The sequence below is a fragment of the Papio anubis genome, chromosome 18 (assembly GCF_008728515.1).
Source record: "Papio anubis isolate 15944 chromosome 18, Panubis1.0, whole genome shotgun sequence".
Lineage (NCBI taxonomy): Eukaryota > Metazoa > Chordata > Mammalia > Primates > Cercopithecidae > Papio > Papio anubis.
This window is the reverse complement of record NC_044993.1, coordinates 45608271-45623173: the sequence shown is the minus strand read 5'-3', so window position 1 is coordinate 45623173 and position 14903 is coordinate 45608271. Positions and strand designations below refer to the sequence as shown.

The following is a 14903-nucleotide window of genomic DNA, read 5'->3' as shown; positions in this document are numbered from 1 at the left end:
CGCCATTCTCCTGCCTCAGCCTCCCGAGTAGCTGGGACTACAGGCGCCCACCACCTCGCCGGGCTATTTTTTTGTATTTTTTTAGTAGAGACGGGGTTTCACCGTGTTAGCCAGGATGGTCTCGATCTCCTGACCTCGTGATCCGCCCGTCTTGGCCTCCCAAAGTGCTGGGATTACAGGCTTGAGCCACTGCACCTGGCTTGTGTTTTGTTTTTTAGAGACAGAGTCTTGCTCTGTTGCCCAGGCTGGAGTGCAGTGGCCGGATCTCAGCTCACTGCAAGCTCCGCCTCCCGGGTTCCCGCCATTCTCCTGCCTCAGCCTCCCGAGTAGCTGGGACTACAGGCGCCCACTACCTCACCCAGCTAGTTTTTTTTTTTGTATTTTTTTAGTAGAGACGGGGTTTCACCGTGTTAGCCAGGATAGTCTCGATCTCCTGACCTCGTGATCCGCCCGTCTCGGCCTCCCAAAGTGCTGGGATTACAGGCTTGAGCCACCGCGCCCGGCCAGTTATGTTTGTTTATTTTATTTTATTTTATTTGTTTCCCGAGATGGAGTCTTGCTCTGTCACCCAGGCTGGAGTGCAATGGTGCCATCTCAGCTCACCGCAACCTCCGCCTCCCGGGTTCAAGCAATTCTCCTGCCTCAGCCTCCCGAGTTGCTGGGATTACAGGTGTGCGCCACGACGCCTGGCTAATTTTTATATTTTTAGTAGAGATGGAGTTTCACCATGTTGGCCAGGCTGGTCTCGAACTCCTTACCTCAAGTGGTCCACCCTCCTCAGCCTCCCAAAGTGCTGGGATTGCAGGTGTAAGCCACCATGCCTGGCCTGTTAATTTTATTACAATCATTAGTAAATACTTGTTAATATTATTACATTTAATTGAGAACCTTCCCCATCAAAGTTTTTATTTCCACAAAGTAAGATCGCCAGAATCTTTTTTTTTTTTTTCCTCTGGGACAGGGTCTCACTCTGTCACCCCGGCTAGAATGCAGTGGTGCATTCTGGCCTCACTGCAACCTCTGCCTCCCGGGTTCAAGAGATTCTTTTGCCTCAGCCTCTTGAGTAGCTGGGACTAAAGGCGTGTGCCATCACATCTGGCTAATTTTTGTATTTTTAGTGGAGAGGGGGTTTTGCCATGTTGGCCAGGCTGGTCTCGAACTACTGACCTCAGGTGATCTTCCCACCTCAGCCTTCCAAAGTGCTGGGATTATAGGTGTGAGCCACAGCCCCTGGCCCTGGGACCTTAGTGCACACTGATAGATGTCCTAACTGGCAGATTGCCTGGTCCCACACCCCCATTTTACAAGTGGAAAAACTGAGGCTCAGGGTGCCCAAGGCTGTCCAGGGAATAGTGACGGCTGTGGGACTAGAAACTAGGTCAAAAGGTTCAGTAACTTCACAGGGGCCAGAAATCTGGCCCAGAGAAAGAGCTCCAGATGTCAGGGGCTCCAGGGCCATGCAGATCGTGTAAGTTGTGAAGAAGGCAGGACTACGATGCCAGGTGGGAGTTTTGACCAACAGTATCCCTGTGCCTGCTATGGAGAGGCATTCCACTCATATTCAAGCTTTGAACAGGAGATGTGTGGGCCAAACAAAAAAAGAGCTGTGGGTCAGACTCAGACAGCAGGCTTCCAGCTTTAACTTCCAGACAGTGTGGGAGGCCATGGAAGGGGGAGGAAATTCCACAGACCTGGTTTCAGATCCTGGCACTGCCAGTTATTAGCTCTGTGACCTCGAGCAAATTATTACCCCCCTCTAAGACTCAGTTTCTTCATCGGTAAAATGGATTATAATTCCACCTCCTAGAACTGTTTGAAAAGTCAGTAAGAAAATGGAGGTAAAGGACAGGCACAGTGGCTCACGTCTGTAATCCCAGCACATTGGGAGGCTGAGGCAGGTGGATCAATTGAGGCCAGGAGTTCAAGAGCAGCCTGGCCAACATGGTGAAACCCTGTCTCTACTGAAAATACAAAAATTAGCCAGGCATGGTGATATGCACCTGTAATCCTAGCTACTCGGGAGGCTGAGGGACAGGAACCACTTGAACCCGGGATGTGGACGTTGCAGTGAGCCAAGATCACACCACTGCACTCCAGCCTGGGTGACAGACATTGGGGATAGAGTTCCAAGCAGGCATGGGCCCAGGTAATCACACAGCATGAATGGTGGGGAATTAAACGTGGCTGTGTGAAGCCCTTCTCTCTCGGTGTGTCCTTTGAACCCTGTCACAGTCCTGGGAGGTCAGCAAAGGCACGGTCAGCATCTCATTTTACAGATGAGGAAGCTGAGACCAAGAGAGGACGAATGACTTGCCTAAGGTCACCCAGGCACTAGTGACATCAGTGGCAAGAGTGAGTGTGGCTCTAGTGAACACTAGAGTGTTACAGGCATCCCTGTCTCCTCGGGCCACGGAGGAGTCTTCTTCTGGACTTGCTCTGCTCACCCTACCCATGGTAGGGCCAGGGAGGCAGCGTCCCTCTCCCCTCGTCCCCTGCTCATGCCTCTTGTCACTCACGTAAGTCTGCAGCAGCATTGACGTGTTCTTCTGCATGTAGAGGGCCAGGCTATAGGCTTGACTGATGGGCTCAGCCGGGGAGATGGGGGCTGCTGAGCTGAGGGGTGGCGACAGCAGGGTCAGCAGGCAGAGGTGGGCTGGCGGAGGAAGTCAGAGGTCAGCACCATGGCCCCGACCCTGCCTCCGATTCATTCATTCATCTCCACAACTCAGGAAAAGATCCCATCCCTTGTGGGCTACAGCGATCTTGCGTACCCAAGTCAGTGACAAACCCTCCTGCAGGTAGATTATCCCGGCCCAGAACACTCTGAACTCCAGGCTCATTGATTCAGCTACTTGACATTTTCACTTGAATATTAGTAAGCATCTCAAACCCAAAATATCCAGGGTTTAATTCTTGAATATTCCCCCCAAGCCCCTCCTCTCCCAGGCTCCCCTGTCTCAGGTAAAGGCATTTCCATTCTTCCAATTGTTCAGGCCAAAGTCATGGTGTGCTCTTTGATGCTTCATTTTTTTCTTACTCTGCACACCCAATCCCACAGGAAATCCTGCTAGCTCTATGCTTTAAAGGCAGCCAATGCAAGTGTGACTTTTTTCCTTCTTTTAGAGATGGTGTCTTGCTCTGTCACCCGGGCTGGAATACAGGGGTGTGATCATAACTCACTGCAGCCTCGAATTCCTGGGAGCAGGCGATCCTCCCACCTTCGCCTCCCAAGTAGCTGGGACTACAGACCCATACCACCACACTCAGTTGATTTTTTAAATTTTATGTAGAGACAGGATCTCGCTATGTTGCCCAGACTGGTCTCCAAGTCCTGGCCTCAAGCAATCCTCATGCCTCGGCCTCCCAGAGTGCTGGGATTACAGGTGTGAGCCACTCCACCTGCTTATCTTAAATGTAAATAGATGCTGCCAAATTGTCCTTTCAAAGATCAGGTCCAAGCTGAGCGCAGTGGCTCACGCCTATAATCCCAATACTTTGGGAGGCCGAGGTGGGCAGACCACAAGGTCAGGAGTTTGAGACCAGCCAGGCCAATATGGTGAAACCCTGTCTCTACTAAAAATACAAAAAAATTAGCCGGGCGTGGTGGCAGGTGCCTGTAATCTCAGCTACTTGGAAGACTGAGGCAGGAGAATTGCTTGAACCTGGGAGGCAGAGGTTGCAGTGAGCCGAGATCAAGCCACTGCACTCCAGCCGGGGCAACACAGTGAGACTCCGTCTCAAAAAAAAAAAAAAAAAAAAAAAGGCCAGGCATGGTAGCTTATGCCTGTAATCCCAGCACTTTGGGAGGCCAAGGCAGGCAGATCACAAGGTCAGGAGTTTGAGACTAGCCTTGCCCACATGGTGAAACCCCATCTCTCCTTATAATGCAAAATTAGCTGATGGTGTATGCCTGTAATCCCAGCTACTCAGGATGCTGAGGCAGGAGAATCGCTTGAACCCAGGAGGCAGAGGCTGCAGTAACCTGAGTTCGTGCCACTGCACTCTAGCCTGGGCAGTAGAGTGAGACTTCGTCTCAAAAAAAGAAAAAAAAGATCTGGTCCAGTCTATGTTCCCACCAACAGTGTGAGGCTCAGAGAGGAGGAGAATAACCTAAGGTCACCACCCAGGAGCAACGGAGATGAGAGACAAACCCAGGGCGGCCTCCTTCATCCCCCTTTTCACATTCCTGAGTTCCCAGAGTTCAGGAGCAACTCAGAGAAGCCTGAGAGGGAAGACCATTTCACTCATTCATTCGACGAACTTCAGGCTTGCAGTGGCTCACACCTGCAATCCCAGCACTTTGGGAAGCCAAGGCAGGTGGATCACTTGAGGTCAGGAGTTCGAGACCAGCCTGGCCAACATGGTGAAACCCTGTCTCTACTACCAAAAGAAAAATTAGCCAGCTTTGGTGGCGGGCACCTGTAATCCTACCTACTCAGGAGGCTGAGGCAGGAGAATCACCACTTGAACCCAGGAGGCGGAGGTTGCAGTGAGCCGAGATCGTGCCACTGCACACCAGCCTGGGCAATGGAACAAAAACTCCATCTCAAAAAAAAAATAATTAGCGTAACCTGGTGTTGTGCACCTGTGGTCCCAGCTATTCAGGAGGCTGAGGCAGGAGGATTGCTTGAGCCGTGGAGTTTAAGGCTGCAATGAGCAAAGATTCTGCCACTGCACTCCAGCCTGGGCCACAGAGCAAGACCCTGTCTGAAAAAACAAACAAACCAACAAAAAAAGCCACAGTTAGATCACTACACCACTTTCTGTCACACTATCTTTTTTTTTTTTTTTTTTTTTTTTTTTTTTTTTTTTTTTTTGAGACGGAGTCTCGCGCTGTGTCACCCAGGCTGGAGTGCAGTGGCGCGATCTCGGCTCACTGCAAGCTCCGCCTCCCAGGTTCAGGCCATTCTCCTGCCTCAGCCTCCCGAGTAGCTGGGACTACAGGCGCCCGCCACCACGCCCGGCTAGTTTTTTGTATTTTTAGTAGAGACGGGGTTTCACCATGTTAGCCAGGATGGTCTCAATCTCCTGACCTCGTGATCCGCCCGCCTCGGCCTCCCAAAGTGCTGGGATTACAGGCTTGAGCCACCGCGCCCGGCCTCTGTCACACTATCTTTACAGTTCTCTTATTACTAATAAGACACATGCATTGTGTGTCTGCAGAATGAAATTTCCATGAGGCCATGGATTTTTGTCTGTTTGTTCACTGCTGTCTCCCCAGATGCTTCAAACAGTACCTAGCACATGAGAGGCATTCAATAAATACTTGTCAAATTAATGATGAAGGAAGCCTTGATGTGGGAGGATTTGGAGGTTTTCAGCAGATGCAAAGAGAGCTAGACACCTGAGTCAGAAAGAGGAGGGGCTCTGTGGGTCCCCCCCCTCGTGTGTCTCTGGGGCCTGGCGCCCCTGCCCCTCACTCACCCAGTGGACAGCTCATGCTCTCTCCTCGGCTTCCTCCTCTTTGCAGCCTCTGGGTCTTTCAGGACACCTGTCCTTCTGCCCCTCAGGTGTCTTTATACCTGGGGCTGAGCCCCAGGGCGGCCCAAGAGGGAGGGAGGGAGTCACAACCTGGGGAGAGGGGCAGGAGCAGGCAGGGCCCTGGCAAAGTATGAGAGACAGACCTGGCCACCAGTCAGGACAGGGAGCGGGTGGGAGAACCCAGAAGGGGGACATACATTCCACACGGTGAGGCCTGGGACTAGGGCGCAGAAGCCCCAGAGGCAGGAAACGGGTAGGAAAGGGGACACAGATGGGACCCCCAGACCCCTCCAGGTCCCAAACTCCACCCTAAACCCTGGTGGCTGGGGGGGGAGGGGGCAAGGGCGTGATGAGGATTATCCTGGGACAAAGGGGCCACCCCACTCCCTGCTGTTCTGCACGTCCTGGGATCCAGTTTCCCAGAGGAGGCCTCCCCCTGCTCCGCCCCACAGGGACCCAGGCACTCAACCCGGGCTCCCAAGGAGTTTGGAAAAAGGACAGGGGGGGTGGTGTGTGAGCAACATCATCATCCACACCCAGGTGCACCCTTAGGCACAGGAACAGTCACACGTCTACACACGCATTGGCATGTGGGCACACACAGGCATGGGCATACACTTTCATGCGCTCATTCATTCAGGGCTTATGGGCCCTGTCTGTACACCAGTCCCTGTTTTAAGTGCTGGGGACGGAGCATGGAACAAGACAAACAAAAATCCCTGCCCTCGTGGAACTGATACTTTAGTAGGCATGGCCACTTATATGTGAGATCATGCCAGGCCTACACACATCACACGCACAGTGCCAGACACATGTGTGCACACAGGAGAACCCATACTGCATCCCTGGGGGCCCAGCCAGAGGCACCTGCACAGAACAGACGTGGGACACACACCTCATGCCCACAGATGCACGCAGAGGTGGAGACCAGGGATCATGGGATCTGGCCACATCTCAGCCTCTGATACACTAGGAGATCTCATCCCTTTGCCCAGGCACAACACACTTGGACTTACACACACACACCTGAGACCCTGTCCCTTGGGGAAGCCTTGTAGCAGAGGGGCAGGGTCAGAGAGGCAGATGCTGGGTTCTGGTCTTTCTCCAGTGCTTCCACAATCTCTCCATCGTGGAGCCAATGTTCAGTTCTCATTCCCTGCCCACCCCCTGAGTCAGGCAGTGATCGGTCAGACTCCCACCCTAGCAGGCTGTAATCCTGCTCCACCCTAGTTTTCCTGGTCAGGTGGTGACCTGGAGGCAGAGGGGCCCACACGGTCACTCAAGAGGTGTTTTATTTTTATTTTTTTATGTTTTTATTTTTGAGACAGAGTCTCACTCTGTCGCCCAGGCTGGAGTGCAGTGGCATGATCTCAGCTCACTGCAACCTCTGCTTCGCCTCCCAGGTTCAAGCGATTCTCCTGCCTCAGCCTCCTGAGTAGCTGGGATTATAGGCAAGTGCCACCACGCCCAGCTAACTTGTATATTTTTAGTAGAGATGGGGTTTCACCATGTTGGTCAGGCTGGTCTCGAACTCCTGACCTCATGATCTGCCCGCCTCAGCCTCCCAAAGTGCTGGGATTATAGACATGAGCCACTGTGCCTGGCCAACAGGTGTTTTTCTAAGAGACAGGGTTGGCCGGGCATGGTGGCTCACACCTGTAATCTCAGAAATTTGGGAGGCTGAAGTGGGTGGATCACTTGAGGTCAGGAGTTTGAGACCAGCCTGGCCAACATGGTGAAATCCTGTCTCTACTAAAAATACAAAAATATTAGCCGAGTGTGGTGGCACAGACCTGTAATCCCAGCTACTAGGGAGGCTGAGGCAGGAGAATTGTTTGAACCTGGGAGGCGGAGGTTGCAGTGAGCTGAGATTGCACCACTGCACTCCAGCCTGGGTGACAGAGCGAGACTCCATCTCAAAAAAGAGAGAGAGAGAGAGAGAGAGAGAGACAGGGTCTTGCTCTGTTCCCCAGGCTGGAGTGCAGTGGCACCATCATAACTCACTGTAGCCTCCACCTCCCAGGCTCAAGTGATCCTCCCACCTTGGCCTTTCAAAATGTTAGGATTACAGGTGTGAGCCACTGCACCTGACCCCAGTAGGTATTAACAGAGCACCTACTGTGTGCCAGCACCAGGGTGAATAGTAAGGCAGGTAAGGTCCCTGCCTCACGGGCACACAGTCCAGTGGGGGAGACCAGCACGAAACATGTGAATTAACAAACAGCAAGGTCTCCTAAAGTGACATGGTGCTGAGAAGAAGCCCAGACAGGTTGATGCGATGAGCTGGATGTTGGGAAGACTTAGATAGGAGCCTGAGGCCTAGAAAGGGGCAGCTACTTACCTGGAGTCACACAACAGAGGCTAGACTCCTGTCCCCAGCTTGGGGCTGGCTGTGGGGTTCCAGATCTGAACTGTGAGCTGAAGGAGGGAGGAGGTTGAAGGAAAAGATGGATTCTGAGGTGAGGGGTCTTAAACAGGCTCTCCAAGGTTGGGGACTGCCAGGGCTGGCCGGCAGGGCCTGTGCCAGGCAGTTGGTGATGTCAGGGGATTATAGGAGGCCCATTGAATGGGTGCACCGAGGCGTGGGCCATGCCATGGTAGTGGAGCAGGTGGAAGAGGAGGGAGAGGAGGGGAGAGTGAGGCAGATACTTGATCTGGTACTATTCACAGGTGGACAGTGTACATGGGGCAGGCCTCACCTGGGAGGGCAGGCTAATGCCGCCAGAGCCCACCACCACTCGCCTCTCTCTGGGGCTTCCCTCCCTTTCTCTGTCTCTGCCCCCCACCCCAGGTGTTTTTTTGTTTTTTGTTTTGTTTTTTTTGAGACGGAGTCTCATTCTGTCGCCCAGGCTGGAGTGCAGTGGCGCGGTCTTGGCTCACTGCAACCTCCACCTCCTGGGTTCACAGCATTCTCCTGCCTCAGCCTCCCGAGTAGCTGGGACTACAGGCGCACGCCACCACGCCCGGCTAATTTTTTGTATTTTTAATAGAGACAGGGTTTCACCGTGTTAGCCAGGATGGTCTCGATCTCCTGACCTCATGATCCGCCCTCCTCGGCCTCCCAAAGTGCTGGGATTACAGACTTGAGCCACTCTTTTTTTTTTTTTTTTTTTTTTTTTTTGAGATGGAATCTTGCTCTGTCACCCAGGCTAGAGTGCAGTGGCATGATTTCAGCTCACTGCAACCTCCACCTCCTGGGTTCACGCGATTCTGCTCCCTCAGCCTCCCGAGTAGCTGGGATTACAGGCACATGCCACCACACCTGGCTAATTTTTGTATTTTTTTGTAGAGACGGGGTTTCACCATGTTGGCCAGGCTGGTCACAAACTCCTGACCTCAAGTGGTCCTCTTGCCTTGGCCTCCCAAAGTGCTGGGATTACAAGCGTGAGCCACCGCGCCCGGCCCCCTCAAGGTGTTCTTCACGTCTGGAGGAATTATCTTTACCCCAGACCCAGCTCTGTTGTCCAAGGCATCTGTCTCAGCAGAGGTCAGAGGTCAGCAGCTTTGCCCCCTCTCCCCCCATTGTGCCCCACCCTGCAGGCCAACTTGTCTCCATCTCTGTGTTGGTCACACCAGAAGCTGATACCTTGGGAATCCCAGCAGTTTAGGAGGCAGTGGGCTTTGGTTCAAGACCTGCCTTTGTTCATCTTTTTTTTTTTTTTTTTTTTTTTTTTGAGACAGAGTCTCACTCTGTCTCCCAGGTTGGATGTTTCACCATGGGGTTTCACCATGTTGGCCAGGCTGGTTTTGAACTCCTGACCTTGTGATCTGCCCGCCTCAGCCTCTCAAAGTGCTGGGATTACACATGTGAGCCACCGTGCCTGGCCTGTTTTTTTTTTTTTTTTTTTTTTTTTTAAATACAGGATGTCACTCTGTCACCCAGGCTGGAGTGCAGTGGTGTGATCACAGTTCACTGAAACCTTGACATCCCAGGCTCAAGCAATTCTCCCATCTCAGCCTCCTGAGTAGCTGGGACTACAGGTGCACACCACCTTGCCTGGCTAATATTTTTATTTTTTATAGAGACAGGAGTCTCGCTATGTTGCCCAGGCTGGTCTTGAACTCCTGGCCTCAAGTGATCCCCTTGCCTTAGCCTCCCAGAGTGCTGAGATTACAGGTGTGAGCCACTGTGCCCAGCACATTTGCCTCTGTTCTGAATGGGCCCCACTGTGGTTTTCTGGACAACACTGGGTCATGCTTGAGCAAAGGTACCAGATCTCTTGGGAGCACATGTGTAGCCAGGGCATAGGGCTGGGGTCCAGGCACAGGCTTGTGGGACATTGAGCCTTTGCCATTCGTTGGGGGCATTATGTGTTACTGGGGCAACCCTTGACAGGCCCAGGAGGGGCCTTATAGTAGGGGTCAGGGCACTTGATGGGTGGAATCAGTGAGAACCTGTGAGTGGGAATTATTATCCCAGTTTCCAGATAAGGGAGCAAACTGAGGCTCAGAGAAGCTAAGGAACTTGTCCAAGCTAGTGATGAACAAAGGTAGGGGCTGGATGCAGTGGCTCATGCCTGTAATCCCAGCACTTTGGGAGGCTGAGGCGGGCAGATTGCTTGAGGCCAGGAGTTCAAGACCAGCTTGACCAACATGGCAAAATCCCGTCTCTACTAAAAATACAAAAATTAGCCAGGCCTGGTAGCACACACCTGTAATCCCAGCTACTCAGGAAGCTGAGGCACGAGAATTGCTTGAACCTGGGAGGCAGAGGTTGCAGTGAGCCAAGATGGCACCACTGTACTCCAGCCTGGGCGACAGAGGGATGCTTTTGTCTCAAAAAAGAAAAAAAAAAAAAAAGAAAAAGATTAGTAACTTTATCGTTATTGTTAAAATACCTGTTCATTTGAAAACTTGAAGCAGATCATAAATGAACAAAGACGAAATCAACAAACCTCCCTATTTCACCACCCAGAAATAACTGACTGTGTTAACATTTAGTGAGCATCATTCCAGACATCTGATCAGATAAACAGAAAAAGATTTTATGACAATCAATTAATACTAGATTTTTTTTTTTTTTTTTTTTTTGAGACGGAGTCTCGCTGTGTCGCCCAGGCTGGAGTGCAGTGGCCGGATCTCAGCTCACTGCAAGCTCCGCCTCCCGGGTTTACGCCATTCTCCTGCCTCAGCCTCCTGAGTAGCTGGAGTACAGGCGCCCGCCACCACGCCCAGCTAGTTTTTTGTATTTTTTAGTAGAGACGGGGTTTCACCGTGTTAGCCAGGATGGTCTCGATCTCCTGACCTCGTGATCCGCCCGTCTCAGCCTCCCAAAGTGCTGGGATTACAGGCTTGAGCCACCGCGCCTGGCCTAGATATCATATTTTTAAAATTACATTTAACTTTATTTGAATTTAACAAAACGAATAGAAATAGAAGTTTAACTGAAAGAACTGTGGAACTTCAGATAAATGTTTCTTCACTATAAATAATATTTCCTGTAAGATTCTTCCAAGTTTAAAAAAAAAGATTTGAAAACCATGAGGGATAAACTCATTATTTATTTATTTTAGTTTAGTTTTTTGAGACAGAATCTCACTCTGTTTCCCAGGCTGCAGTGCAGTGGCACAATTTGGCTCAATGCAACCTCCACCTCCCAGGTTCAAGTGATTCTCCTGCCTCAGCCTCCTGAGTAGCTGGGATTACAGGTGCCCACCACCACGCCCGGCTAATTTTTGTATTTTTAGTAGAGGGTTTCACCATGTTGGCCAGGCTGGTCACAGACTCCTAACCTCAGGTGATCCGGCTGCCTCGGCCTCCCAAAGTGTTGGGGTTACAGGTGTGAGCCACCGCGCCCGGCCCCTCTAAGGTGTTTCTTCACATCTGGAGGAATTAGCCTCACCCCAGGCCCAGCTCTGTTGTCCAAGGCATCTGTCTAGACAGAAGTCAGAGGTCAGCAGCTTGCCCCCCTCTACCCCCTTTGTGTCCCACCCTGCAGGCCGACTTGTCTTTATCTTTGTTTTGGTCACACTAGAAGCTGAATTCTTAGGAAACCCAGCAATTTAGGAGGCAGTGGGCTTCCGTTCAAGTCCTGCCTTTGTGCATTTTTTTTTTTTTTTTTTCCAGAAGGAGTCTCACTCTGTCACTCAGGCTGGAGTGCAGTGGCGTGATCTCGGCTCACTGCAAGCTCCGCCTCCCAGGTTCAAGAGATTCTCATGCCTCAACCTCCCGAGTAGTGGGGATTACAGGCATGAGACAACACGCCCGGCTAATTTTTACATTTTTAGTAGAGACCAGGTTTCACCATCTTGGCCAGGCTAGTCTGGAACTCCTGGGCTTAAGTGACCCGCCTGCCTTGACCTCCCAAAGTGCTGAGATTACAGGTGTGAGCCACCATGCCCAGCCCAGTTGTTATTAATTTTTAACATTTTCTTCACTCTTTCCCTACACCCAGATTTTTCTTCATTATATTGCTACTTTTAATTTACTAGTATTCATAACGTGTATAGTATATTCCATTCTGTACCTCAGACTTTTTAAAGTATTTAATCTTAGATTGATATTTAAATATTTTCAATGGTAGCCAACTACCATTTAATATTTATTTATTTATATATATATATTTTTGAGACGGAGTCTCGCTCTGTTGCCCAGGCTGGAGTGCAGTGGCGCGATCTCGGCTCACTGCAAGCTCCGCTTCTCGGGTTCACGCCATTCTCCTGCCTCAGCCTCCTGAGTAGCTGGGACTACAGGCGCCCGCCACCGCGCCCGGCTAATTTTTTGTATTTTTAGTAGCGACGGGGTTTCACCGTGGTCTCGATCTCCTGACCTTGTGATCAGCCCGCCTCGGCCTCCCAAAGTGCTGGGATTACAGGCGTGAGCCACCGCGCCCGGCCATTTATTTATATTTTTTATGTTTAGAGATGAGGTCTCATTCTGTTCCCTAGGCTGGAATGCAGTGGCTCAGTCATGGCTCACTGCAGCTTTGACCTTCCAGGCTCAATCTCCCACCCCAGCCTCCCGAGTAGCTGGTACTACAGGCAGGCACCACCATACCTGATTGATTTTTTTTTTAAATTTTGCCAGTAGAAACCCAGCTATTGGCCTCCTGTGGTGGCTCATGCCTATAATCCCAGCACTTCCAGAGACTGAAGATCACTTGAGCCCAGGAGGTTGAGGCTGCATTGAATTATGACTGCACCACTTCACACCAGCCTGGGCAAGAGAGCAAGACCCTGTCTAAAAAAAGAAAACAAACCCAAACCCAGCCATCAATGCCATCCATTCCCCCAGGATCACTGGCCAGTGAAGTCTGCTAACATGTTCCTCGGCCACCTGAAGTCATACACACTGCTGGGCACTTCACTTCTGGGGTTTTCAGTAACCAGATCCATTGCAACTTGGGGAGCTTGGCTTTTTAGTGATTGCTGATCCCAAGGCTGACCCTGAGCTTCTCACAGAGGCATTTTCCATTCACTCGCCCACCTTGGTCAGTGTCAATCAGACTCCTCTGTTCTATATGGATGTTGCCATCCCACGTAACAAGAGTTCAATTATTGGGTGCCTTGCAGTGGGTGGTATCCCAGAAAAAGCCTCCATCCGGCGGCACTAACTTCCCCTGGGAACCACAGGAAGCTGTGCTTGTCATAAGGGCTGTCCACAAGTTTTCCAGTTCTTCTCCTTCCAAGCATGTGGCAAGAGTCGGCTTCTCTAACCCCTTTAGTTACGGCTATCTCTGTATTATTTTCAGACAAGGTCTCGCTCTGTCGCCCAGGCTGGAGTGCAGTGGCTCAATCATGGCTCACTGCAGCCCGGACCTCCTGGGCTCAAGCGATCCTCCCACCTCAGCCTCCCGAGTAGCTAGGACTACAGATGTGTGCCACCACCCCGGCTAATTTTTGTATTCTTTTGCAGAGACAGAGCCTTGCCAAGTTGCCCACGCTGGCCTTGGGCTCCTGGGTTTGCCCAACTCGGCCTCCCAAAGTGTTGGGATTATGTGCATGAGCCACTTTGCCTGGCCAGGGTTAGCTGTTTGACTGGTCAATAAAATATGAGCTGAATTGACATGTGTCACTTCTAGGCAGAAGCTATAAAAGCCTTCTTTTTCTTCTTTTTTGTTTTTTTGAGACGGAGTTTCACTCTTGTTGCCCAGGCCGGAGCGCAGTGGCGCGATTTTGGCTCACTGCAACCTCTGCCTTCCCAGGTCAAGTGATTCTCCTGCCTCAGCTTCCTGAGTAGCTGGGATTACAGGCATGCGCCACCATGCCTGACTAATTTTGTATTTTTAGTAGAGATGGGGTTTCTCCATGTTGGTCAGGCTGGTCTCAAACTCCCGACCCCAGGTAATCTGCCCACCTTGGCCTCCCAAAGTGCTGGGATTATAGGTGTTAGCCACCGCACCCGGCCCTTTTTTTTTTTTTTTTTTTTTTTTTGAGACCGAGTCGAGACCGAGTCTCGCTCTGTTGTCCAGGCTGGAGTGTAGTGGCATTGTCTCCACTCACTGCAGTCTCTGCCTCCCAGGTTCAAGGAATTCTCGTGCCTCAGCCTCCTGAGTAGCTGGGACTACAGATGCATGCCACCACGCTCGGCTAATTTTTGTATTTTTAGTAGAGACAGGGTTTCACCATGTTGGCCAGGCTGGTCTTGAACTCCTGGCCTGAAGTGATCCACTCACCTTGGCCTCCCAAAGTGTTGGGATTACAGGTGTGAGCCACCATGCCCGGCCTTTTCTTCATTTTCTTTTTTTAAATACTGTCCACGGTCCTGGACTAGATTTCAGGATTTTTCAAGAGAAGCTGGAAATCCATTTTGCCTGAGAAATGTGGTGTCGTTGCTATGCCAAACTAAATGCACACAAGACTGGATTTGCTCCGTTTATGAACGTTGTAGTAGTTCTGAGCATGAGTTCCGGAGTCTGGGGTTTGAATTCTGGTAGTACCACTCATCCGTTCTGCACAGTTGAGGGTCCCAGTTTCCTCGTCTCTAAAATGGAATTCAACCTCATAAGATTTGTTTTGGTTTTTTTTTTTGAGATGGAGTCTCGCTGTTGCCCAGGCGGCAGTGCAGTGGTGCGATCTTGGCTTACTGCAACCTCTGCCTCCCAGGTTCAAACAGTTCTCTTTTCTCAGCCTCCTAAAAAGCTGGGACTACAGGTACACACCACTACACCTGGCTAATTTTTCTATTTTTAGTAGAGACGGGGTTTCACCATATTGGTCAGGCTGGTCTCAAACTCCTGATCCCAGGTGACCCACCTGCCTTGGCCTCTCAAAGTGCTGAGATTACAGGCATGAGCCACCATGCCCGGCCTTCATAAGATTTTTATGAGGATCAAATGAAATGCTGAAAGCACTTAGTAATATGTCCAGGAGCAGGGTCTTGCTCTGTCACCCAGGCTTGAATGCAGTGAGTGGCATCGTCATAGCTCACTGCAGGCTCAATCTCCTGGCCTCAAGCAATCCTTGCCCCTCAGCCTCCCAAGT

General features: G+C 51.1%; 1 protein-coding gene across 1 annotated transcript in view; it reads right to left on the bottom strand.

The window, feature by feature from the left end:
- LOC101023739 (cardiotrophin-2) overlaps positions 1–5440 on the bottom strand; it is a 7206-nt gene extending 1766 nt beyond the window's left edge. Inside the window, exons 1-2 of the mRNA XM_009196299.3 lie at positions 5425–5440; positions 2517–2653 (exon numbers count right to left, since the gene is read on the bottom strand). Coding sequence (XP_009194563.2) covers positions 2517–2653; positions 5425–5440 — 153 coding nt within the window. The remainder of the gene's footprint in view (positions 1–2516; positions 2654–5424) is intronic.
- Positions 5441–14903: the final 9463 nt, after the last annotated feature.